This window comes from Manacus candei, unplaced genomic scaffold (assembly GCF_025592945.1).
Source record: "Manacus candei isolate 608988 ecotype Guabito, Panama unplaced genomic scaffold, ASM2559294v1 h1tg000114l, whole genome shotgun sequence".
NCBI classification, from domain to species: Eukaryota; Metazoa; Chordata; class Aves; order Passeriformes; family Pipridae; genus Manacus; species Manacus candei.
Window position 1 is genome coordinate 3,441,185 of NW_026138162.1, and position 27,266 is coordinate 3,468,450.

General features: G+C 37.5%; 2 protein-coding genes across 9 annotated transcripts in view; one reads left to right on the forward strand and one right to left on the reverse strand.

Annotated features, from left to right (window-relative positions):
• The window catches only part of METTL25 (methyltransferase like 25), a 44,589-nt gene extending 34,994 nt beyond the window's left edge, over positions 1-9,595 (reverse strand). For 5 of the 8 annotated variants that reach the window (XM_051770047.1, XM_051770051.1, XM_051770049.1 and 2 more), the window contains exons 1-2: positions 9,342-9,595; positions 2,878-3,042 (exon numbers count right to left, since the gene is read on the reverse strand). In XM_051770047.1, the coding sequence (XP_051626007.1) occupies positions 2,878-3,042; positions 9,342-9,594 (418 nt within the window). In that variant the 5' untranslated portion in view covers position 9,595. Of the gene's footprint in view, positions 1-1,547; positions 1,687-2,877; positions 3,043-8,177; positions 8,336-9,202; positions 9,289-9,341 lie in introns of those variants that run through there. The other 3 variants (XM_051770050.1, XM_051770052.1, XM_051770053.1) reach the window with 3 other exon arrangements.
• A 39-nt stretch (positions 9,596-9,634) lies between these two features.
• On the forward strand, positions 9,635-15,205 carry CCDC59 (coiled-coil domain containing 59). The gene is made up of 4 exons (XM_051770078.1): positions 9,635-9,796; positions 10,963-11,188; positions 12,488-12,587; positions 14,828-15,205. Exons 1-4 carry the CDS (start codon positions 9,667-9,669, stop codon positions 14,987-14,989), a joined length of 618 nt encoding a protein of 205 aa, XP_051626038.1. The 5' UTR covers positions 9,635-9,666; the 3' UTR covers positions 14,990-15,205.
• Positions 15,206-27,266: the final 12,061 nt, after the last annotated feature.

Sequence of the window (27,266 nt, forward strand, 5' to 3'; positions counted from 1 at the left end):
ATTTAACTTCTTGACAGAAATAAAAGTTGTTTGACTGGTCTCCAAAGCAGAACTGTCACTTTGAATGATGATCACATATTGCACCTTTACTCTTTTCTATATTATGAACTCAAAAGACCAAATGGGGTAATGCTAGGTGAAGTATTATTTCAGAGAGTACTTAATCCAAATTAAGTATTTCAATAATGGTAGAAACCCAGAAACATGATCCAATTTATATAAGCTGAGGTTCCAGATGAAAAAAGCATAATTTGTTGATAACTACATATATAGATTATTTATCATCTTAGCTAAAGTTTGTTAAACATTGTTCAACTTCTTTTCCTGCTTTCTGCAGGATGAACACACTATTTAGATATCAGTTCAGGGAAAATGATACTGTTTGCAGAAAATTATAGAGTTTTTAATAAATTTTACTGTTGTTGCATTTTCTGGAAAATTCTGATAGATTTTTACATTATTTTGAAAAACAAGCAAACATATTACAAACTAATACAAAAAATATATCTGGGGACTGTTTTATATTGCCCAGACAATTGAAAATTTGCATTAAAAAAAAGTATACCAGTTTTACACAAACTGGGTAAATTCCTTCTTCTATCATAAAATTACTTCCTTGAAAAAAAAATACTATACATGTAGATTTCCTTATTATGTGTATAACTGATGTAGGCAGAACAAATATTAATTTCAAAAAACGTTAGAAATTTAGAGAACCATCTCCTTTAGTGATGAAAAAAATAAAGTGAGGTTCAAATACTTTCAGAAGTAACTTGGATACGATAAAGTAACAGAAAGCTTAAGGTTAGTAGTTTTAGTTGGTACTGAAATGCTGCTCATTTCCACTGTTAACCCCTAGCACAGGTACCTGTAGAGAGAGTACTCTTAATCCAACCTTCACTTCCTGTATCAGATATGAACCCTCTAACAAAACTAGTTTTCCCTGCTGGCTTCTCCATGACACTCCACTTGGGCCGGGCTCTCCTGGACCCCGTGTGCTCAGTGCGAGCAACCTGATGGTGCAGTCAGGACCATGGTGATTCCCATTAGGAAGCAATGGGGAACACCCTTTAGACTCAGAACTCCATTCTGAGTAGTTGTGTCCACAACATGCTTACAATGTTCATGCTTACCAATTATTCCAAGGAAGAGCAGCAATATATCTATATTAAGCTTATGAAGAAGTTAGAGAGCTATGTAAGTATGCAAACTGTGGGAATAGGCTCAAAAGCCTGTTTGTCTTAGAACAAGAAAACATATTAAAAACATCTGAAACATAAATGGAATTATCCTGAATATAAGCATGGCCATCATAAAGTTGCCAATTTTCTCAAACTTACATTTCTCTTGACTTGCACGCTTTAGTGTGTCAGGAAAAAACCATTATCTTCTAAAATGCAGAATTAAATCCAAAATATCTAAAATAGCTTAAAGTTAAAAGATCACAACTTCCATTTGGCAACTTGCATGTTATGAATCCATAACTTGGTATTTTGCTTCTGCCAAATGAGTACCAAGAACTTCAATTAAGTTAACTTAACTGATACTGCCAATTCAGCACAAAGGTTTTGAATTATAATTCTATTGTATACATTTGGAACATGTTTTATTTTTCCTATGAATTACAACTTAGAAGTACTGCAAAAGCAGAAGTCCCAGTCCCAGTTACCCAACCAAGCACCACTCCTGCAACAGAGAACAAAATATTCAGCAATTATTTCTGATGCTCCATTTTGTATGACAAGAAGATGAAAGAATCCTTGAAATTTTGCTAAGAAAGTTGATCCAGGTATGAACTTTATGAGTATAAGGTAGAACTACAGAATTACAAAAAATTAAGAGGAACATGGGGAATGAGATCACAATAAAAATGAAAACAACTAAAAAGCAAGTGGGGAAAAAAAAAGCAGTATACAGTTGTCGAACTAGAAACATGGGCTTCAGATGAACTGAGAGCATAAGGAAAGAAGCCAGAAAGTAAGACAAATGCACAACAAATCATTCAGACTATCTTAGCTATGGTATTCTAGTACTTCCACGGAGCTAATAATGAAAAATGGCAAAATGGGAAAGAAATCACTGTGGAAAATGGGAGAGATGCACAGCATTTATATAATAGTGCTATCACTTAGGATAAGACACGTCAAGAGTTTTAACATATTATAGAGATAAAACACACTCGAAGGCAAAGGCAGGCAGAGAGCTGCTCAATCTGTCTCTTAAAAACTAATGAGAAATCTTGAAGATAGTGACAAGTCTAGAGAGACTGAGGACTCCATGAATAGCACATTTGCGTAAAAATTACAGCAGTCCAAGTTAGGATAAATGACAGTTTATCATCTGATTCAGAAAAAATAATCAGGGTAAGACTCCCAGTGTCCAGCTTGATGCCAACTTGAGAGTGTTTTAATTCAATTTTTTTAACTACAGAAAATTAAACTAGTCTAGTTTTATCACATATAATTGGTATTAGTCCAAAACATACACAATTAAGAAAATCTTTTTTCTTTTAAAACATCATTTTTCATATTTTAGGGTGATACTTTTAAAAAAAGTGAGAGTAGCAACTATGATTCTTGCTACTCAGGGAGAAGACAAACAAAGAATATTAACAAGGTATCTCAAATAGTGATGTGCCCACTTCCTGCCCCATCCCCTTTAAAACTGAATCTCAGGATGGATCTAGATACTGAATGCTCAAATTTTAGCAAGAGAATCCATTTTCTAAATAAAGGCAATGAAGAAACTATCTAGGAACAAATGAAAATGGAAGTGAGAAGCATGTAGGGAGAAAAATCCAAACAAACCACACTTAAAAAACATGACTTGCAGGACTATAGAGAATAAATAAGCATTAAAATACAAACATAAATATACCTGTTGCTCCTTGGCTCTTTCCTTTCAATGCTTCAAGTACATCTTCTAATGGGGTACACACTCCAAGGTTGGACAAAGAATAATACTTAGCAGCCAGGGCAAACAAATGTACATCAATAAGTTTCTCAGAGTTTTCACAAAATGCACTGGAAAACATGTCATCATCTGCAAATAAAAGAAAAGGAAACAGTGCTTAACAGCTCTCTAGTAGTGCTGACAGAGAACTACAGGTAATTCTTAGTATACTGGGCATTTATCTTGCTTCCATAAGTGGTAAAACTCATTATTTTTTTCCATCTGTATTCACCCTTCAGAACTGAGGTCAAATTTTACTCTTAGCTGAACTAGTGTAAATGTGGAAAAATCTATTGTTTTAGCAGAGCTACTTTAGTATAATTGACAAGCTAATTCAGTCAACATTATCACTTCTTTTGTTTACAAACTTGCTCATTATACGTTTCCTAGTCAGCCCCATCTGCCAGTATATGCTACTAGATTTTTTTAAAGCAATGCAGCTGTTTAATATATGAAGTGTTTTGATTTACAATCACTCTATTCATGTACTTTCCAAGCTGCTTTGTAACGGGTGAATCTACTGGGAGAGTTAAATTAATTTTATTTCCAATCAGATGTGGGCCAAAGTTAGATTCCAATGTGTATTTTGTTAGATTCACGATGAAGTATTTCAGTTTGGTATTACTTAGCTCTTAGGTTCAAAAACGTACATTTATTTTTAAGTGAAACGTAATAGTATGATTAATTTATTAATTCTGAGATTGTTTTGTATTGTCTAATTCCTCCTTATTTTAATTAAAACTATTTGTGAATTCTAGATAGTTTTGTTAATATTTTTTAAATATTTGTAATTATTTAAAATATCTAAAAGGTAACCAGTCCAACAAACAAACTTTTATGAAGATTTGGAAATCTCCTGCTTTGTCTTTTGTGTCATGGGTAGATGTCGAGCAAGTATATACCTAGCACAGCAGCTTTCCTGAATCTGGCATGACAACAGATACAGCTGTTTGTACTGACCTCAGCTCTAATGCTCTTAATTGTCTTGTATATACTACAACTCACTGAAAACATTCCCAACAGTGTCGACATCTTAATTTCATGGTATGACACTACAAAGGCATGAGTGAAGCAAACAAATTTCGGATCTAAGGAAGAATAAATACTGTCTAAGCTATAACCAGAATTAACATACTTTCCGTGTCTGCATGGTACTTCTTAGTCTACTTCTCTCCACTACAAAATCAAAAAAGAAAGCCACCTTTCTCTCTAAATGACTGCCTTATTTGAACCTCTGAACACCCAGTAAATTTTAGTTAGTGAACCCTTCATGAAGCATAAGGGTCTAACAGGATATTAGAGACCAGAAATAAAGAATGCAGTTCTTTAGGTAGAAGGGGTAATTTTGATTTCTAATGTCTCTTCTCTAAGATATACTACAGAAAGACAAGAAATTAGATGTGTGCATTTTGAAATGACTGAAGAAAAATAAATTTGCTTTCCAACAACACTTTCAAATCAAGCAAATAATGGAAGAGACCGGTGCAATGGGATAAGGTAGTCAAACACTTTTGACCAATGGACAGAACTGGTTTTTTGGTTTTCTTTTTAAAAAAAAAAGTTTCAACAGAAGTAAATATCTACACAAAGGAGTATTTTTGATTTCTGCTCGGTAAGTGTTATGCAAGGAGCTCTTACATGAAATTATCACAGCCTGAGTTATTGCTGAAGAAGAAAATTTCAGTTTATTTTTAAGGGAGGTTCACTCATTTAACTTATTTTAGACTTTCTGGGGATGAATAGTGTTCCAGAAAATTCATAGACATTCACAAAATGCATTAGTCTGAATAAGTAAAAAATGCATAGAAATCTCTAGGTCAGATGTAATGGGAAGAAATCCTTAATCTGCCAAGAAAGAGAACGAGGTTTAAAAGACTCATCAAGCAATAAATTCTATGTCAACAATTACTGAGAAAGCAATAGACATGAGAAATTAAGTCAAAAGGTGCAGAGCCATTCAGCAGTTTTGCCAGGTGAAGGAGAAATCTAATTTTCTTGATGAGAAGTGGGTGTTCCGTTTTGTTTCATGCAAGTTATGACCACTTCGAATTGGTCTAGTATTTAGTATAACACACTGGAGAAAAGTTTGGCACGTTCTACTATACATTTATGTTACTCTTTATCTCCTTTTTTTTATTTCCTCAGTAACCAGCATAGTCACACCAGCCCTCCAATGTACGGTACAGATATATATACGGTATAGGTGCTGGCAAAGGTTTGTTTCAAAGCCTTAGACTTGCTTAATATCTCAACCCAGAATGGCATCTCAGTCCCAATAGAAGTTTCTACAATATATAGGTCATTCTACAGTGTAGAATGACCTATATATGCTAGGTCATCATATATATCCCTTCATCTGGAAAAGTCATTCTGAGCAGTCAAGAGATCATTAAAAAATGGGCACAAATATGCACATAAAGATGACATACCTGTACAAGCTACCACAATCAAATATTGAGTTTAGGTAATTACATCCATACTGTACTAAAGCTATATCTGGAGTGAAAGCTAGGGCTATCTCACCAATTTCTACTGCAAAGTTTACAGTCTCCTTTCTTCAGACTGGATCAACATTAACTCCTTGGGTACCAGGATGGCCATGTCCTTAACATCTACCAAAAGACTAAATGTAAGAATGACATTGACCTAAAACACGTCACTTCTACATCAGACATCATGCAAAACTCAGCAAAACCTGTATCTCTCACGTCCTCTGTAAAGAATTCAGGTTATATACCTCATTGACAACTTTCAGCCAGCAATCGTTGTAGAAATAAACATCAAGAGAATTACATATACAAATTTGCTACAGCACAAAAAGAAAAACACTCCCCTACCCCAGTATAGAAAACCATTAAACCGATAACCTTGAAGAAATTTACCCTCATTTTTCCCATCTGACCTTCAAATAGATCACCAAAATCAACAGCAGAGGTAAATATTCCGCAAATTAGAGTTCACAATATTTAGCAACCCAATCTTCCTTTCACCTTACTTCCTGCTGATTCCACTACATCACACAAATAAAACTTACCCTGAAACTTAATAACTTTTCTAGGTTAAAGTCTGGTTATTGAAATTGGGAGTTTTCTGCTTCTTTTGCCAGAACTCGTGAAAAACTTATAAATCCACTACTTGTTTGTTTTCACTTTTTCAGCAACTGACACAAAATATATTTACTATCCTTACAAACCACACTTAGGTGAAATTAAATGCAGCAATACCCATGTTCTATGACTTCCTTGAACTCGGTTATCTAGTGGAAGAACATGAACAGAACTATAAGGATCTCATACAAGATCACTAATGTATTACCTGTAATAATACTCCTACTAAAGTTAAATTGTTGTCCCAGCTTGCCAACTAAAAGAAAAAAAACCCAACCGTATTCAGGTATCTGAAGCCTAACTCCAAGCTACAGAATGGCAGCTGTCGAACTACGCATTGTTTATGAATATTAAAACCAAAAGTTTTCTTGAAACGTTTCCACGCTGGATGCTCAAAAGAGGAAATCTTGTATGTCTTTTAACCAGTCAATCTGTATATTTGCAAACAAATCTTCAGAGGAAAGAAAAATATGGCCAAAAATTGGAATTACAGTACAAACAGTAATTTACAGTAAAATATGAAAATACTTAAACACACATTTGTCTGTGCCTGTGTCCAATTTACAGCAATGACGCAATAAACAAAATGCATAATGGTGAATGTCAGCTTTTTGATGTATAGAAATATACACCCGTTTTCTGAATCTAAAAAGGGACCATTAATTTTCCTGCAGGGTATAACTCAAAACAAGGATTCCATCCTTTACATGGTCATTATGATGAAATGTCATCTTATGAGTGTTTGAAAATATTCTTTGAAATTGATTTACAGAATATGCGATGTAATGTTCTGTAACATGATTATCTTTTTGCGTATAATACTGTACCGGGAATTGTAATTTCTTGTTTGCTAGCTTCTAAAACTACAATTCAGCATATGTTTGTCAAAATCCCTACAGTAACATAAAATATTGGCCAGAATAACAGTTTTGTGCCAATCTGCAATGATGTAACTTTTTAGTTTGCAGAGCTGTGTGAGTATGAACTGACAATTTCACATTTTCAGATCAATTCTGTCAAATATAGTTTATGTTTCCCTATAATTTAACTTGGGATCCCTATTAGAACAGATCCCTGAAAACTTTTCATAATAGTTTGGGGATTGCAAATGTATAAATGTAAAACTTCTCAAACTCTTAAGGAGCAAAGGTTTTACCATGTGAAATAAAAATGTAATTTACACCTATTTTGAGTAAGGTATTTGGGGGTGATGACCACAAATTCATTTGAGCATGCAAAATAAACCTATCCTTACAGCCACACTCCAAAAAATGTAGCTCTCTGAATGGTAGCATGTTATGAGGGCCTTTTAATACCCTTTTCAAGGTAATAAATAACTAAAATTTAGATATCTGATAATTTTGAACATGGAAGAGTAATTTATGTTTATGTTGGGTTTCGAAATCTCTAATAGTTGGTTTCTGATCTCTACGTTATTGAGTCACACTAGTGCACTCAAACTATGACACTAAGTTTCTCAATCTTAATACAAATATAAGTAATGTTTGCAGGTATCTTCACTGAGAAACTCATATTCTACTATTAAGTCTTTTCATCTTATGACTGGATGGACAGATACCATGCAGTCGAATGAGTAAGGCATGAACCACCAAATCAGCAAGAACATGCCCATTCCATTACAGTGCCTTCTGTTAAATAGCATATTATAATTTTAAAGTTAGAAAAAGGAGCAATTCTTTTTTTTTTTTAATTAGCAGAAATAATCCCTGCAGAAAACACAGAAAAAATTCTGTATTTTAGCTACAGCATGAAGGCTTCATATCCTTCTAAAAGGTGTGCTTCATTTTAGCCATAAATTGCCTCTTTTGTTTCAGTAATTTCTGTAAAAACCATTGAATATAGATCATTATTTTTTAATCTGATTTTAAAATCTCTAAAGCAATACTCTGCCTTTCTGGTTCTCATTCTCCTCTACAGGCCACCACATCAGAGTCTGAATAATTTCATGGGCTTTTCCATAGAAATGGGTAAGGTCAGACTAATTTTCAGTTAGTGTTCTCTTTTTGATGATTTCATCTAATAATTAGTTTTGTTCCAGCCTCTATTTACATTCAATTTTATGTTCTGTCTCTGAGTCAGTTCTGACTCTGACATTACCTGTCAAGAACATTAAGTTTGTCCTTGCTGCTTCCCAATATTGCTTGCTGACCGGACCACTGCCTTGTTTCCATCTGGCTCTTGAAGGTAATTTATAATCCAGTGTCTTTTTCATGCACAAATAAACTCTATGGGTTTTCTTCCCAGATACCTCAACCCTTTAAAAATGAGGCTTACAGTTAATATTTTGAGAGGTCTCTAGATCCAACAGTGAAATGCTGCAAGTGATGTAGCAATTCACAGTTCTTCAATCTCCTTCCAAGTCCAAATCATTATCTTAGCCTGTCTTCTATGCCAAAAAGTACGCAGCTCCACATGCTATTTTCTGTGGACCCTTCTAGTATGCTCCACATGCTTTCCTGTCTCACGTGCCATTGAACACAGCCTTTCAGTGCTAATGCAATGTGACAGCTATCTACACTCCATAAGCTTTGGCACAAAGCAGGTTTTTCTCTGCTAAGTGCTTTGTCAGAGATTTTACCTTGGTTTTGAAACTGATCTCTTTGCTTGGGCTCAGTCCTCCCAAATACCACAGCTTTCAGATCCTTTATCCTCATTTCTGTGCTCTGCCTGAAAGACTATTACTGGTATGTTTGCCTTCTACTCGGACTGCAGTAAATTCAGTAACACAATTTCATAGCTGGCTTCCTCTTGAGTTACGTGAAAATTACTAAAAATATGAAGTGCCTCTTAAATAGATCTTGTCTGAAATAAAACAGCTGTCTTCCTCTGCCAGACACTCATTACTGCAGATATGTAGGAAAGCAGTGTTTAAGCCTTTTCCAGCTGTCCTCCACATCTCCAGTTTCAACATCTGACTGTTACACCTTTCCACTCATGCGGAGGTTTTCTGTTTGCTTTGGGTTTTTTTGGGTTTTGTGCGTTTTGTTGTTTTTTTTTTTGTTTGTTTTTTTTTTTGTTTAATTTTACTTCAGAAATTAGTCAGTGAATGAGTCTGACAGTTTAGAGTTTCGTTTCGTTTCTAAATGAACGGAATGAAATTTACAGAATGAGACCACAGCCACAACTGCCACTACTGCGACACTTCCGCAGCGCAATTCCCACCACGACTACGCTTCCCCCGGACCGCGACGGGTCCGAACCCCCCCGTTTCCCGGGAAGAGCCGAGCGCCGCCGACGCCCCCCCTCTCCCGCCCCACTCACCGCACGGCGCCGCCGCGCTGCCGGAGGCCCCCGCCAGGGGGCGCGCGAGCGGCCCGGCCGCGCGCAGCGCCTCGAGCACGGCGTGGGGGGGCGGCACCACGAGGCGCTCCCAGAGCCCGCGCGTGAAGAACTCCACGGTGTGCGCGCGGCACAGCGGCAGCGCGCGCCGCACGAACCGCGCCGCGCGCCGCAGTGCGCGCGCCGCCGCCGCCGCGGGCAGCTGGGGCGGGAGCGCGCGCGCCGGCCGCGACATGGCCCCCGCGCGGCCCGGCGGGCGGTGGCGCAGCTCCGTGACGTCGTCGGGGTGCGCCGCGCCGGCAGCGCGATGGCGGCGGCCCGGCGGGGCGGGCCCGGAGCGGTGGCGGCCACGGCGGGCGCGGGTGCCTCAGCGCCCGGCCGAAAGCGGCGGTGGAGGCCCGTCCTGCTGCGCAGCTTCGTGGGCAGCGTCCAGGAGGGTGAGTCGGGGCCGAAGGCGGTGCCGAAGGTGGCCCGGCTCCGTGGGCCAGCTCCGAGCTGGGCCTTAGCTACGGCCTTAGCGAGGGTTACGCCTGGCGGAGCCGCGGGCCCGCCTTGCCCGCTGCCCAGGGGGTAGTTGCGGCCATCGGCTCGGGGCCGGGGGCTGCAGGGCTGGTGGGGGCGGCCAGTGTGAGCCGGAGCTCCCGGGGCTCGGGAGTGCAGACCCCGTAGAAAGCTGTACCCTTAAACATACTTGACAACAGGTTCGGAGTACTGATAGATGTTTATGCAGATGTAAAAACGAATAGGAAAAAGAACATTGGCCTCAGCAGCACTTTTCTGAAGTTGCAACTTTGGAGAAAGAATTAAAGAAAAAGTTATGATTAGTTTGACTTCCCTTTAGAAACTGGTTTGTTAATGAATGTTATGAAAGCCAGTAGCTCTTAAGACTAGTGCAATAAAAACATATTAGGAAAAAAGCATGTTTGGCTTAAACTTTGGTGAGTTGTTCTATACTGACGGACACTGAAACAACCATTGTTGTTTCCTTTAAGGCTAAATGATTCTATGATGTAGCATACCTTTGGAGCTGTAGAAAAGCTCGTTCTGAACACGTATAGAAAGAAAGTAGTAACAATAAAATACTGTTTAAATGCAAAGATGTAATTAATTATTAATACAGCATAATACAGAGATTTAGTGACTTTTTGCTGTGTCACAGCAGCTGCTGCTGACAGTATTATTATCAGTGTCTTCCTGAGACTACCTTTAGGAGCTTATTTTGGAATCTGTTTTGACGTTTCTTACGAAGCTGTCAAAAGTAGGAAAGAAGTGAAATGTTAAGACATCTTTTCACTGGATTTAAAAAACACTGGCAAAGGTGTATAATGTTAAGTAGGCATTAAGGTCTGCAGTCTTCTCTCGGGTTTAGGCAATAATTTTCAGTAATAATTTTCAGCAAGCTTCAAAGCAACAGTAGGGAATTATAATTAAAACAGTCATTGTTTCCTTGAATTTATGACTGGTCTCCTTATTAAAATTGACACACACAGTGGCTTTTTCTATTTTGTAAAGAAAACAGATTGAGATTGTCCTGACAACAGTTGAGTGGTTTGGTGCCGTTTGAGCACAGGTGTATTTAACTCACTTTTTCTTATGTTTTCAGGACGAGGATTTGCATTTCGGAGGAAACAAAAGATCGAAAGACAGTACAGGAGATTATTGAGAAAGGGAAGAAAGGTCCATTCCCAACAGGATGATCAGTTCACTGATACCTATCCTGAGCACTTGAAACATCTTTACCTCGCAGAGGAAGAAATGCTTAAGAAGCGGAGGCACAGGACACCAGAGGATTCAGTGTTATCAGAACAAAAGCTTAATAAAGCAGAAGAGTAAGTTTTTAAAATATGTCTTTAAAAAGAAGTAATTGTTTCAATCATTAAAGAAATACTTTAGATCTTATACTTTACATGGATTTGAGTATGGTGATGTGCTTTACTGAAAATGCCATTAGGTCTTAAATATTTTTCGTGATTGTAAGGAAAATAAATGGCAATGCAAGTAGCTTTGAGATGATGAGACATCATTGCACAGTATTGCCACAAGGTGGAGATAAGAATAAAGCAAAAATTTTTCTTCTTTTTTTCCAGAAGAGAGTGGTATTTTTAAATGAAATTGCGAGCAAATACATTCTCTTTGTTTTTGATCTGAATCTCCTTGATGCTGATGGCTGCTTTTCACCTTTTTGTAGTGCAAGTGATAGAGTAATCAAAAACTTTGTTAGTGAACAGCCACTAAATATCTGGCAAGGCTTATATTTTTTAAGTGTGAAATGTGTTTGCTACCACACTATTTATGTAATGGCTTTGTTGTAAATCAGAAAAAAAAAATTACAACTAAATAACCCAAAAAATCCACTCAAAGTAGTGTGACAGTAAATGCCAGACAAATGGCACTGGTTTTCTTCTTTTTGCTTTGGTAAAAGTTACACAGGCAGTCTTTTATATTGCGTTCTGGAAGGAACATAGTTGCAGTTCCTTATTGCACGACATTAAGGACAATACTGTACCTTTCCAGTATCTAATTTCAGAATGTTAATATGCCATCTCATTCAAGAAGAAACTTTTAGAAGGGTTGTTACTACTGTGCTTTTTCACCTTGCCATGTCAGCCTGACTTCTCTAGCAGGCAGTTTGCCAACACTGGCTGTCCTTGCGTCTCTGCAGCTGCATCTGTCTGTTGGAACTAGAAAGAGATAATACAACTCCAAGCTAGTGCATTCGGGTTTTCTAGCTCTGACAAGGTTGCATGATGGGGAAAACTCTTTAGGCACCACTCTTTAAACTTCATGAAATATCATCCATGTGAAGATCCAGCAGATAAGGTATGTGTGTTACTAAAGTTGTGTGCAGTTCAGTCTTTGGTACATTTTGCATTGAAGGAGTTTAGTTTGTTGTGTTTTCATGGTGATTGCTCACTGCATGGTATGGAATGGTGTTGGGTATCAAGGAAGAGTGGTGCAAACAGGTCTACATTCAGTGTAGAAGGATGACTCTTCGAAGTCTGTATTTGCAACTAACTTCCTTGAATATGCAAAAAACATTGGAAGTGATTCTGCAGTGCCTGTGGTATATATGGTTATATCTGCTTGATGATAATCAGTGTCTGAAGTACACGTATGTTTTGTTACAGGTCAGTTGTGACTGAAGGGAAGTTTAAGAAGAAAACATCCAATCAGAAGGCGAAAGAAGAGTACGAGAAAATAAAGGCTGAGCGTGCTAGGAAGAAAGAGGTAGATCTTAAACCAAGTTCTTTCTTGGCTGTAGACAAAAGCTGGATTAATACCATTTCTACCTGTCAATGTCCCACAGAGGACCGTAGGAGAAGAATACAGGCATTAGGACTCCTTCAGTGTTTTTCAACTTGACAGTAGTATTCAGGCATGCAGGCATTCAGAATATCATTCTCTTTGTTCTTACCATTTTTGTCTTGCATTTACTGTTAGCAGGATTTTATTATGTCCGTTGGTACATCAAGAAAAGCTTAGAGCTCTATCTGCATATCCCAGTGGATTATATTAGACCACTTAAATATTGTAGAAGGGGAAGTAATAACAATACCATCATCTCGTGATGAAAGTTAAATATCCATCCTATTTCTTATGGTGTTACCATAATGCAGTCTTCATTTTACCTTTTGATGTGCTTTGCCAACAGTGAAAAAGTTAAATGTAATAGTATCCATGGCCAAAATTTTTAGTAATTCTCCTCATTCTAATTTAATGGGAATTATTTTTACAGGACATATTATAATATTATCCTTGTTGAATAACTCACTTGAGTTATTGATTTGAGAGATCCTTATTTAACTGGGTTTATTCTTTCCCAGTACATTTGTGCATGGTAAAGTGGCACATAGTGCAACTTGCAGAAGTTGTGTGACTTGCTGCTGACATACTAAATTTCAGTAACTATTATATAAGTATATAGCTGGATAAAACACTCTATTTCTTTAGTTTAGCCGTATTTAGTTTTATGCCAGCTGATCCTTTTGTGAGTCTGGGTAAGTTACAAGGTTATTCAACTGATAGCTGCTTTTTTTGAATGTTAACTACAGATCATGCCAATAGAAATGAATGTTATGACCAACTTATTTAGAGGGAATGGGAACAAGTAAAACACCAGTAAGACTGCAAGGAGTTTTCTTTGAGCAGCTCATAGGAGTTGCCTGAGGGGAGTTGTTGGCATTTTTAGTCTTATTCAAGATATTTAGGCAAAACAGTGTGGCTAAGTGCCACAATAATAATATCATTTATGTGGAGTACTGGCATGATTATCATATACTTTACCCTCATGTATGTTAGCAAACACTCTATTTGCTGTTATTTATCTTGGGAAGAGAAATAAACTTAAAGACATAGTTTTGACCTCCACAAAGGCCTTTTTTGGCCTAAAAAAGCTAGGATTTAGTAAAGATCAGAAAAAAATACTAATGTAAGTAGCAACTGTCTAAGTAAGATGAACGTTCTTGCTTTGAAAGCATTTGGTTGGTAGCTTAAATGGATGTTGTTTACAACAGTATGCTGAATAGTGTAAAAGTATTAGATAGGGAGTGAATTACAGGTAAGTTAAAGTAGATGCTGCTCTGCTTTTTTAAAAAGAGAATAAATTATATTAATTGTTTTGGTAAAATAACTGCAGGATTCTGAATGGAGAGACATTATCTTTGCATATTTTTGGATCTTTTTCTGTTCATTTATTTGGCTGGTTATTGGTTCTTTTTCCTGAAGCCTCTTAGATTTCTGTTTAGAAATATTTTCTTGGGTTATTTCTGTTTAATTTTATATTCTACATCGGGGAGCAAGTCTTACTAGATTTTGTACGTCACTGAAGCTATCTATGCCATGGAAAACAAAAATATAATTGCTAAATTGTGATTTGTTCAGGCATTCTGCAGAAACATCCACCTTTGTGGTCATCATGGCACTGCATTTCAAAGACTAAACTTTATGAGAAAAAAGTCTTCCAAATGAACTGAACCTTCAGTCTGATTTGTGGTGTATTGCGTATTTGAGTTCTGTCTATCTGTCCCAGGCAATTGTGTCCAGTGTTGTAGCACATCTGCACTGCCAAGACATTTACACAGGAGCTCCTGTATCACACTCTTTCTGCCTTGCACTCAAGAGGAGAAAGTGGGGACTTTTTTGCCCCTTTCATTTAAGGAGAAAAGTCAAGGAGTATATTTTGCAGAAAGGAAGTAGTATGCATTGTGCCAACAAACCTTATTGTAGGATGCTTTACTGAAAAATTTAACTCTTTTCTTGAAGCTTTAGGCTATATAGTGTGTTTTGACTGCAGTATATGCTGAAAGAGCATCCTGATTATGCTTTTAAGAGTAATGGTGTTTGTACTGTTAGTACAGTACCTAATTGCCAGTATCTGTACAAAAATAAATTTTATTGCTTATAGATAGCTTCACAGTCATAGAAGGTATGTAATTGTTTCATAATCATGTATCTTTATTTAATTTCAGGAAGCAGAAAAAAGAAAACAACAAAGAGAAGAAGCTCAACGGTTGTACAAGCAAAAGAAAATGGAAGCTTATAAAATATTGAGTAAGAAGACTAAAAAAGGGCAGCCAAATCTAAACTTACAAGTAGAGTTTCTTCTTCAGAAAATACAGCAAAATACCTAAACTTCTGCATATATTTGAGTTACCTGTGGACATTTCATTAAATTACTTTTAATAAATAATGTTATTTTGTTTCTATGTTACTTTTGTTATTGACTTGATTTATCTCATCAGTCCAGTAGTGATATATTCATCCTGAAAATATGAAAATATTCATCCTGAGAGTAAGAGAGAGATTTGGTACCTTGAAAATAAATGGTCTGGATTTCTAAACTTAAATTCTATTAGCTACCTAATATCCTGGATTCAAAATCAATAGAGCCTCGTGCCGTCTGAACATGAATCTAACACTTCCTGCAATTGTGACTACTAAATTATACTTACTTGGGAGGACTGAAGTGATACATGGGGCATATTTGATGTCTCATGAACTGCTGGTTCTAGGAGCGTGTCTTGTGTGCTTTTGGATAGGGTTTGGCACATGAAAACAGAGAACATATACTATACTTGGATGGCTATTTATCATTCTCCACAAAGAAGAAAACTTACAAAAAATCCTAAGATGGTTTGAATGTAAAGATCTCATGGATTTGACACATACTTTTTACTTGGTGATTTTTGCTAGCTATGCTGTATCAGGTAGATGGGTTGAGGTTTTGGTATACTGAGTGTATCAAGTTTAAATCTTTGCTCTTTGGAACATCTTTAGAAAAAGATTTCTTTTAAACTTTGGTTTGTAGATGCAATTAGTGATCTTTGACCTAATAAAGTGAAAGCATTCTTCGTGAGTCTAATAAGTTTCCAATAAAACAAGTAAACTATTTTCCTTAAGTTTATACAGGAGAATACTATTATACTTTTTCCTTTATTTCAGTCTACTTTGGCAGCCAAGAAATAATACTGAGGTTTTTTCTGCATATAATAAAGATTAGTTAGACATTAAAGGAATATATTGGAAGAAATTTCTTAGGACATGCTTCATAATATTTGCAGTATGTTTACAGTATTGCAGTATTATTTGTAGTATTACATTATCTCATTTAGAAGTTGATGTCAACTGCAGAAAAGTCCTTATTTAAAATGTGTAGGAAAAATAGTTTTGAATTGTATGACAAGCGCTGTTAAATGAGGAATAGTTCAGGAGTTTGTGTAGGCTGAAATGTTACTTGTGTCAGTATCCTGAAGCTTTTTCCACCTTATCTTGTTATACTTCTTGCAAGACTTCGAATCCTCATGCTGTAATGTCATCTGGAAAAACTATACGCAAGGCGTAAGTTAGTGCACCAACAGAAAGTGTGGGAGCTTTTTCTGAAATGGGCATGTCTGTTTTATGACAAAAAGGAAGTGTAAATTTAACATGCTTATTGTGTTTTAGACTGTTCCCTCTCTGTTTTTGGTCTGGGTTTTCCTGCTTTTTTTCCCCCCAATAATTGTTGTAATTGCCAGTTACGAATGTTTCTGAGCTGAAATATTAAAGAGCAGAAATCTACAAAGTGCCCAGAGAATGAGAAAGGCAAAAGTTAGTATAGAGAGTCTAGTTTGATTCTTATCATTCTTGGCTGTCAGCTTTTACTTTAAAAAATGAAAACAGCAAGTATTTGCAATTATTAGTTATGGGGATTTTTTTATCAGGAGGGCAAAAGACTTAACATGTTAGCTTTGTGTTCTTTCTGAATAACATGAAACATCTTCCATGTGAATTCATGCTGCTTCCATTTTTTGGTCACATGTGTCTGTTACCCTGTATGATCTCTATCATGTTGAAATGTGAAAAAGAGGAGTGTAAGTCCTGTTGCTGTTCCTTTTTTTTTATAGTCACACACACTACTCTCTTCTCTAGCAGTTTGTTTTCTGTTCTCTGAAAGCCTGCAGATCTCAAGTACTGATATCTTTCCAGTAGATCATCTGAATTAGATGAAGTGGAAGGGACATAGCTGCACAGTTTTACATTTTATTCTTGTATATATAAGTTGTGTAATCAGTGAATGCAGGCAGCTTTCCAGATCTCTCTTTTTTTTTCCCCTTTCATTATAGACCAGTGAAATGGTGAATCAGAAATAAGGAAGGGAAGAAAGTACAATACATTCATATTTTCTTTTTGGTTCTGAGGAACAGAATCTGAAGCTTTCTTTGCTCATTTTGCAAATAACTTGGGAAATCATAATAGTAACTGAACTAGATCATCTCATTAAGCTAACTTTGACAGCCCAAGGACTTTCTTACCCTGTACCCATCTCGAAAGAATTTTTTTCCATGCCACTACTAGCAAAAATAAAACCTTTGATATGTGAAGTTACTAAGGCTTTGGAAATGAGGGACAAGTTAGGCTTTGGATTTTTTTTATCTTTACAGTCTGGTAAATTATGTCTGTACTAGGAATTGGGTAAAGAACATGAAGTTAAAAACTTGATTGGTCTTAGTGTCTGTTTCTGCTTTCACAAAGTTGTGTTTTGAATCATTAATCCAAGAATTTAGAAGCAATTCTAAATGGATTAATGGATGGAAATGTTGTAAACATAAGGAAAATGTAAGGGCACCTCACTTAATAAAGTCTATGAGGACAGGACAAATCTCTGAAATACCAACTTTCCATAGAATTTTTACTAAGTCATGCCTTCTGGAAATTGCTGAGTGGATAGTTAATAATGAACTGAGAGCCATGCAATAGCTTCCTGACTCCTCTAAAGAAAACCTTTATGGGATGTGAAAAAGAAAAAAAAGAAGTCTAAGGTAGTTCAGTCTGAACTTTTGGTAAAATAATTGTTGGTCCATTCATAAAGCTGCTGTGTAACTCGACCTACAACATGCAAATTTCTCTACCTTTTAGGTATAGCTTTGTCATTAACTTTGTTTTCTTCTATGTAGCTTTTAATTAATAGCAATTTAGATCATTATTTTCAAGTCTAGATTTATGTATTCTCCCCAAAAGATTATCTCCACATTTGTATCTATTTTTTTAATATCTTGCTATCAACCCAGTTGAGGAAACACAGCACATTTGTTTAGAAACTTATATTTGAGGATTCCACTTTGCAGATTAAAAAGGAAAAAAAAAGCTAACTAATTTATTCAATCCACATTTGCTCACTAGAAAATGTGTGTGCTGGCTTTGGCTGGAGTAGAGTTGATTTTCTTCACAGTGGCTTGTGCAGGACTATGTCTTGGATTTGTGCTGAGCATGGGATTGATAATATAGAGATGTTTTTGCTGAGCAGGGCTTACAAGGGGCCAAGGCCCTTGTACTGCCACGCTGTCAAGGAGACTGGGGGTGCATGGGAGGTGGGGAGGAGACACAACCAGGACAGGTGACCCTGACTGACCAAAGGCACATGGCCATGTAGTGAAAGGTATTCTGAGACACAAAAACTAGTAAGTAAAAACAACAAACGGAATTCCTGAAATATTTTTTTATTAACTGAGGGTAATTTTGTTTGTCCTGTTTTAAGAATAAATGTAAAATTCTAACTCTAGTGTTCTTAATGTTTTCTATAGTCAGTGAGGATGCTGTCAAGGGGCAAATAATCTCATGTGAACATAAATCACAGGTGTCACTCCTAGAGATACATACCTACCCATACGACTTTGTGGTAGCTAGTTCTAACACCTAGACTTCTAGAAATGTCATTTGGCAAGAACACTTAAAGTTTGTGATTCACAGTGCAGTTCTTTTAAAATTTAGGCAGAGTGAAAAATAGTAAACTGTCCTGAATGTATCACACACAGCTGACCAGAACAGGGCAGCAGAGTACTATGCTCTGCAGCCACTGTTGAGCAGGGAGATGTTGATTTTGTTGCAGCGATTTCTTTCTCCTTTGATTTGTTTTTTTTTTTTTCTTTTAGTTCAACAGTAATGATTTGCTACAAGGCATGTTGTGCTACAAGGCATGTTATTTTTTGTTCTTTCTCATTTTCTTTTTTTTCCTTTTTCCTTTTTTCTTTTTTTTTTTGTTCAAAATTTTTTTTCCTTTCTGTGATATAATGAAGCACAAAGACTTAAACTGCCAATGGCAGATGGAAAGTACATGACCTACAGTCACTGCCATATCACTTTAATCTAAAAGTCAAAGATAGGCTGGCATAAAGCTGTAAATAATTCTCCTATTTAACATTTTAAAAAATTAAAACTCAACTGTAATACATAGTATGTTTTCGGTCAATGCCTGACAAAAGTCAGTTACACATTGCTTAGATTGCTTTAAGACCCAGGTGGTAAAACATGTACAGTAGGAAGGTAATGCTACATTATGGAATGACCTTAATTTTTTACCATTCAGTTTTTAATATTTACATCCAATTTATTTTATTGTCCATATAAGTTAGATCAAATATAATGTAAAATAAATACACTTCTTTTCAAAACAGAATCCTAAACTGAATACTTAAGAATGAATTTTTTAATTTGTTCTTAGTTTCAAGGATGCGTTGTCGATTTGTATGTAGAAGTATCTACCAGATTGGTCAGGCTGGTGCTGTTAAGTGCTTGTTTCCCCAGGAGCTGCATATGCTAATTGAGTGTTTATATTAAACAGTCTTCAGGCTGATATATTTTATGCTTCCTACCTACACCAGTTTTGGGTTTCTCCCTGATGACAGGACTGCTCTGTTTTTGTTGAGGATTTTCCAGGGAGGAGTGGAAGAAGCTGCCCTTCACAGATGGCCATCTCCTTGGCAGGAAATTCATCTGGTCTCAGCATGTAGGATTTACTGTGCACATATGAACTCTGCATTCAGTGTGCACACAGTACATCTGATCTGGCCCAGACTCATCAGATTTATGGCAGGAAGCTTTATGGCTGATCTGCACTGGTACTGAGCATTTGAAGCTTCCAGAAATTTTACTGCGTGTTTATATATACAGGGGACAAATTTAGCTTTGTCAGCATTCCTGAGTGCTGGCAACACAGCATCCACACTACTGGGTATTTAACAGTTATTTGAAATTGTTAGGTCATCAAACATCACAGACAACATTATTGGATACAAAAAGTCCATTAAGACCAAATATTTCATAACCCTATATGTTAAGAAATTTCAGCTAAGCTTATTTTTCATAAATGCAGTTCCTTTTGCTTCAATGTCCTTTTTCAGTTTGCATCTTATGTCCTGAGGATAGTCAAAAATTCCCAAACATTCTGCACTTAGAATCATGAAACATATATCTGCTGGAGGTAGAATGTCTCCTCTCAGATATAAAACTGTAATATGTGATATTTTGTATTCCACTGTAATAATGAATGTGAGATTTTGTCATCCGAGAGAAATATGTTATAATTTCTGTTTGTGAATACAGCACATATGTTTAATTCTCCAAAGACAATACAGCGAAAGCTTTTTTTAATGCTGTTTTGATTTCTCCAGATAATTGTCCATCAATAGAAATTATAGATATAAAATACATAAGTTCATTCTATGTCACAATTTTTACTGATATTCATGATTTCTTTTCCTTCTACTTATTTAATTTTGGTGGAGTTTTGTAATTTTTCCCTATAGGTAAGATAAATAAAATTGGTATCTTCAGTGGAAAATGGTATTTGGATTTAATGAGGTAGACTGGGTTCCTTTTAAAGGAACCTGGTATGCATGAAAATACATTTAGTAGTTGATAAACCAACACACATTAAAATATCAACTTATTTGTGGTGTATTTTTTGTAATTGTTGTATAGGTGTCAATACACTGGATTGCACTGCAGGTCTGAAAACAACACTACTTAATATGCACTATGCTCAAGATTAAAACAAAGGGGATATAATTTACACGCCCACATTAACACCTGTAAACACTGATCTGATGTTCAGGCAATTCCTTAAGATAGTCACTCTTTATTTTAAAACTATATTGTCTTGTCCGGGTGGTAGTGGTTACTGTTGTCAATGTTATTTTAAAACCAGTTGTATACATCATTTTGTGCTAATTTCAGTTTCTGAACCTGCAAGTGTATGGGCTGTTGCTCCTCAATCCTTACAGTATTATGCTCTGAAGACAGTGGAGGCATGCTGATAAATTGCCTTTGCACTAAGAGCAATAAATCATGCCAAAAATTACAAATATTTTGTATTTAACAATTATTTTCTTTGGGAGTGCAGAAAGGGAGCAAAACACAGTTACAACACACACAGGAACACCTTCCACTTCTTCATTTTACTTTGTAGTAGAGCAAGTTATCCAATTTTCAGCTGCATATGTAGGGCCAGGGCAGATCTTCCAGCTCACATCCTCACTTGCTGTCCCTGTTCAGAAGAAGCACACTTAGGAATGGGCTTCATCTTCAATTGCTGGGGTTTAAGCACATGCTTGAAGTTAATTATATAGAGAAATAAAGAGAGAAAACAGAAAGTTACCTCATCCTTCCTTTGACCTCTTATCCTGTTTGGTTGTTTTTTTCTTTAAGTTGCAGCCTAAGTCTTAGGATTTTTAGTTTTTTTCTAGCAGAGTAGTTTTTTGGCTGGTTTTTGTTTTGTTTTATCTTTTCTTTACAGGGAGAACCAGAAGAGGAGCTGGGGAACTACAGGCTTATCAGTTTGACCTTGATGCCAGGGTAGGTCATGGAGCAAATCATCCTGTGTCATTACCCATCAGGTCCTGCTTGACTAACCTGATCTCACTCTATATCAAGGGGATGCACTTAGCAGATAAGGGAAAAGCCGTGGATGCTCCCAACCTGGACTTTAGCAAAGCTTCTGACATTGTGTCCCACAGCATTCTCCTGGAAAAACTGTCTTCCCATGGCTTGGATGCGTGCACTGTTGCCTGGATGAAATAACTGGCTGGATGGCTGGGCCCAGAGAGTGGTGGTGAATGGAGTGACATCCAGCTGATGGCCACTCACTGGTGGTGTTCCCCAGAGCTCAAGATTGGAGCCAGTTCTGTTCAATATCTTCATCAGCGACTTGGATGAGGAGATTTAGGGCACCCTCAGTTTGCAGATGACACTTAATTGAGCAGGAGTGTTGATCTGCTGGAGGGTAGGAAGGCTCTACAGAAGGATTTGGACAAGCTGGATCAGTGGGCTGAGTCCAACAGTATGACGTTTAATAAGGCAAAGTGCAAAGTCCTGCACTTGGGTCACAACAACCCCATGCAGAGCTACAGGTTGATGGAAGAGTGGCTGGGAAGCAGCCCAGCAGTCTGGAAAAGGACCTGGGGTTGCTGGTTGACAGGAAGCTGAACATGAGCCAGCAGTGTGCCCAGGTGGCCAAGAAGGCCAATGGCATCCTGGCCTAGATCAGGAACAGTGTGGCCAGCAGGACCAGAGAAGTGACTGTCCTTCTGCACCCAGCACTGGTGAGGCCACACCTCGAGTACTGTGTCCAATTCCTGGGCCCCTCAGTTCAGGAAGGACACTGAGGTGCTGGAGCAGGTCCAGAGAAGGGCAACAAAGCTGGTGAAGGGTCTGGAACACAAGTCCTTTGAGGAGTGACTGAGGGAGTTGGGGTTGTTTAGCCTGGAGGAGACTCAGGGGAGACCTTATCGCTTTCTACAACCACCTGAAAGGAGGTTATAGCCAGGTGGAGGTTGGGCTCTTCTCCTAATTAAAAAGTGACAGGACAAGAAGAAACAGCCTCAAGTTGCACTAGGTAAGGTTAAGATTGGATATTAGGAAAAATTTCTTCACCAAAAGCAATTTTTCATGGAAGCTTTAAATTTCAAGTAAGTTCTGAATATTGTTCATACCTTCAACATTCACAACTGATGAAATGGTACGGTTTTTTGACTACAAGTTAGATGTTTAATAATCAGCACATAATCATAATGAAATCTGTTTGCCAAATTCCTTGGTTCTGAAAGGTCCAGGTATTCTACAAAAGACATATATAGTCATGACTTTTATGGTAAGACCCTTAATTTTTTTATATTTTTAACTTTTTGAAGATGCTTGGGTTGTATTGGAAACTCTTTTACAATAGGTCATCGCCTTCCTTGGATTTGGATTCACAAACCAAAAACATAGTTATGGTGACGTTTGGATATTTATTATTTCAGGAAAAACTGGTAACTGAAAAGCAAAAAAAAATAAAAGGCGGAAAACAAAGGAATCAGAAGTGATCTTAACCTGAAACTGTAATGTGTAGGTAAGACTGTCATAACTTTTTATTTCCTCAGAATGTCATTTGGCAAATGTGAAGTTAAGCTACCTCAGACCTTTAGCAGCTGTAAAAAAGCTGCACTACTGTGAAAAAAACAATTAAAAAACCCCCAAAGCAGGAATAGCTAGAAACATTTCTGTCTGCCAGCTTGCATTGGGTGTCTCTGAACACAGTAGTCTCCTAAAAACTTAAGAAATTTATACAAAAATTCTTCAACTCGTGGTATAAGAAATGTAAGAACAGATGATTAGTGTATGACTTGTTTGCAGTTTGAATTTTTATCTAATATGTTTGGGCTATTATTCCTACTCCACCAAAGTCTAATGTGTACTGAAGACCACAGACTTTTGTTACCAGTTGCAGATTAATTACAGCCTGAAAAGCTTTTCATTATCCTTTAGTTTAATTGTCTTTTAGTTTCAGTTCTATGGTAGTATAAATAAATTGTAAACAGTTTTTTGCAGAGTAGCAGGGCTATTGTATGTGAAAGAGGCTTATTCTGGAGTGGTTTTGGTATTAGATATAAAGAAGTTATCATTATTAAAGTAGTGGGGAATCAGAGAAGTGTATTTTCTACTTCTCTAACAGGCATGGAGGAAGGACTCTTGTTCTTACTCTTAGCTTGGGACAAAAGTGTTTCCCTAAACTGTGTTTTCTTCTTTGATATATTAAATGTGCACTTCCTTGTAGGCTTATATTGTTTAATGGATAGTGACACCTCACAGAAAAGTTGGAGGCCTGGCAGAAAAGACTGGGATGGAAAGCACAGACAGCTGGAGAACTGGTAACAATTGTGTGTTTCTTAATGTAAGCAATATTCAGCATATATGAACCACCATTATACAAAAATGGTGCATATATATGAAATAACTCATGTAACTTAACAGATAAGTTCACATCCACAGAACTTATTTTAAGTTTTTAGGATATTATGTCTAGGGCAGTTATTTCAGTTTAAAGCAGGGATGCCATTGCAAGTAGCTAAAAAATGTCAATTGGAAAAAGAAAAAAGTAGAACATACTTTTCCTTAGTTTAAGTATGGAAAATAAGTACTACAAAGTAAGGAGTTATTTATTACCAAAAATCAGTATTGTAATCTGCTTTGCATTTATTTTAAAAATTAAAGCTAATATCAGATTTTTAGATTAAAATAACAAAAAACAACCTGCAATTTAAGTTCTTTTCCCGGTGCTAGCTGGATTTGGATGCTTCCCAGTTGTGGTCACAGATTCACAGAATATTTTGAGTTGGAAGGGACCCACAAGGATCATCAAGTCTGATTCTTAAGTGAATGGCCTGTACAGGGATTGCACCTGTGATCTTGGCATTATTAGCACCATGCTCTAACCCACTGAGCTAATCTCAGGGTTTCTATAGCAACAGCAAACATATTATAAAAACAATGTTAAAACATTTTCAAACATCTCATATTTGTGGTTATCTAGGTGCAGAAGGTAATATCAAATACCTGTCTCCATTTCAGCTAAGCCACTCCACAAAAAAGATGGAAAGAAACAATTTGTAGCACCCTCGCTTCCACTAGTACTGTGTGTATGCATGTACTTTTCAGGGGCTCTTCTTGGCTAAAAAGGCCCACTGGGTGGAGGCATGGAGCTAAATTTCATCAGGAGGCAGCAATTTGTAGATTAATAAATATAAAAAAGAAAGGGATATTAAGATCAAAACCTGGTAGCCCTGTTTAATGAAGCCTTTAAGACTTGCTTTTTGAAGTTGCACACATCTCCCTTAAAACCTACTGATTATACGCTGGGATTATTTTTGCATTAGAGAATCAATGAAAAACTTTTGTGAACTGCTTAGATATATCCCTTAATTTTTACTCTGTACAGTTACAATTTCCACCATTTCCAGCTAGTTACACAATCAATGATGTAACAAAGTTGCATATGTATTTATCCTTCCTAAGCAACATAGAAGGAAAGCTGAAGACTTGCAGTATAGAGTCTGCTTTAGTAATTTTTTGGCTTTTCTGAGAGCTAATTGCCAGTTTATCAATATTTTTCACTTAATAGAGGTACCAAAGCTGAGCAAGGCTAACTGTTCTACGAGCCATTGTGCATTGCAAAACACCTTGTTTCTACTACATTACGCATTTATCGAATGCCAGACGAGTCTTGGCTACAACCCCTCAATTTGTTATCTGAACGTGCTGCTTGGCTATTAGAATCAGTGAACAACCCTTCTTGCAAAAGAGACTAATCAATGATCCACAGCTTTCCTGGGCTTGGCTTTCTCCTTTAGGTGCTGCCAGCTGCAGCTGAGCATTCTGATGGCCCCAGTGTCATAGGCAGTTCAAATGCTTTTAGCCATGTGAGCCCCTGCTCCAGGGGACCAATCTGAAATGCCACAGGGGATGTGCCTGCATCCCCCTGCAGTGGTTCAGCTGCAGGAGTTGCTTCAACAGGGCCGGTGACCTAGCAGACAGAACTGGGAGTAAAGGGCCAAAAGCAGACTGTTGGCATCCATTAAATACATATATAGAGATTTTTAATGGAGCACTGTGAGGTGCTGGGATTTGATAATCTCTACCTAATCTGCTTTTCTGGGTCTTGGACACAGTTTCAGCCAGGACCTCTGTCTGTCAGATGTAATGGTAGTGACATCTGCCAGTGACTGTTTCTCTGTTTATGTTTCTTAAAGGTCTTCTCTGTATAACTGTGTGGGAAGAAAAACAAAGTCAAATGAGACCTAGTTAGAGGCTTGACAAATATCCTCCTGGTCAGCTCTAGTTAGTACAGGCACAAGTCGGACTAGTAATTTTGTCTCTAGATGCCTATTCTGTGCTCCTTGTTCCTGGAAAATGCTTGTAGGAGATCTCCAGAGGAATTGCAATTACTAAGTGGAGTCTTGGCAAATATTGACCCATCTGAGAGACAAGTCAGTGCCCTAAGGTCAACCCATGTGATGACTGTGCTGCTGCAATGCTGTTGTGCTCCTTTTCAGGCTGATTCACTCAGGCATCTTCAGACAGGCACAAAGACAGTCTGCAGTCAGAGTAGATGCACCTTTACAGTACAAAAGGAAAAACTTATTAGTTAACATGAAAGAGATAGCTAGAAGTTAATGAGCTCTTAGTCTAAATAACAGTGTGCCCACCACCTCTGGTGTGAAGAATCACTGATGAGAGGCTGGAATCAGACAGAAGGAGGAAGGGCTGGACACCACCACATATCCTCCCTGCTTCAGTGTGCTGTCTGCCACTAGCTGCATCAACACTGACAACACTGCCAGTTTGACCCAGTGCTTCACAACTAGCTCCAAACTGAACAGACCAGCCCAACTAACCTTCCTGCTGTTTTCCCATTAGACCTCAAAACATTTCCATGCTGTCATTCTGTCTCTTGTATCTTTGGGCTACTGATGATAGTCTCAATACTACTACCCCTCAGTGTGACTTTTGTCTTTTCTGTCACTTTACAGACCTTCTCACGGCACTTCCATTGCAGTCCAAGCCCAGGTTACTCTGCTAGGTCACGTGAGACCCAAGTCTTGGATGACCACTCCACTGGAAAGAGACAAGCAGCCTTCAGGTGGGATTACGGAGGGAGAGTTTCAGCCTGTGCACTGGCCCAGGGAAGGGTGGTCAGGAATTCCTTCCTCTGGAAAACTAAATTAATATAACTGGTTCTGTTGCTTTTCACAACCCAGTGTGAATTACAAAAAACCAGAATTTCTTCTTGCTTGAAGTCACTTTGGGCTGTGGAAGTAGCATTTTCATCCAGGTCAGGGTGCCCTGTATTCAAGTTCAGGAGTGGATCATACAGTGTGGTACCTGGTTCTTCTAAGCCAGGTCTAGTATTCCCATTTGTCTTTGCCCCTAGCATTCCTATTTGCCTGTTACTCTGGCCTACCTAGGTCTGAATCAAAGTCCTGCCTTTGAACATGTCTATTGGTATTCCCAGTTTGGTTTCCAGGTCACTAATAAATATGTCAGATATGACAGGTCCCAAGACAGACTCTTGTGTTTCTCCACTTGTCATCAGCTCCAAGTAGCATCCCATGATGCTCTGAGTGCAGTCATCCAACAACTTCTTACCCATCTAATAACCTGTTTAGGAATAATTTTTTTTAAATTGTAAATATGCAGTGTGTATCTCATTTTGCTTTTTCCCCAAGTAGCGAGTTGAAATATTTATTGAAAAATTGGGACATTTATGATTATCTTTTAATCAGTTTTTTCCTGAAATAGCATTGATAGGTTTCCTTTTGTACTAAATAGGCCTTAAAT

Bases quoted from the DNA above. Each gene is read 5' to 3' on its own strand.
- CCDC59 (XM_051770078.1), top strand. From the start codon at position 9,667: ATGGCGGCGGCCCGGCGGGGCGGGCCCGGAGCGGTGGCGGCCACGGCG. The intron at 9,797-10,962 runs GTGAGTCGGGGC...TTATGTTTTCAG, and splicing joins CGTGGGCAGCGTCCAGGAGG to GACGAGGATTTGCATTTCGG. The intron at 12,588-14,827 runs GTAGATCTTAAA...ATTTAATTTCAG, and splicing joins AGCGTGCTAGGAAGAAAGAG to GAAGCAGAAAAAAGAAAACA.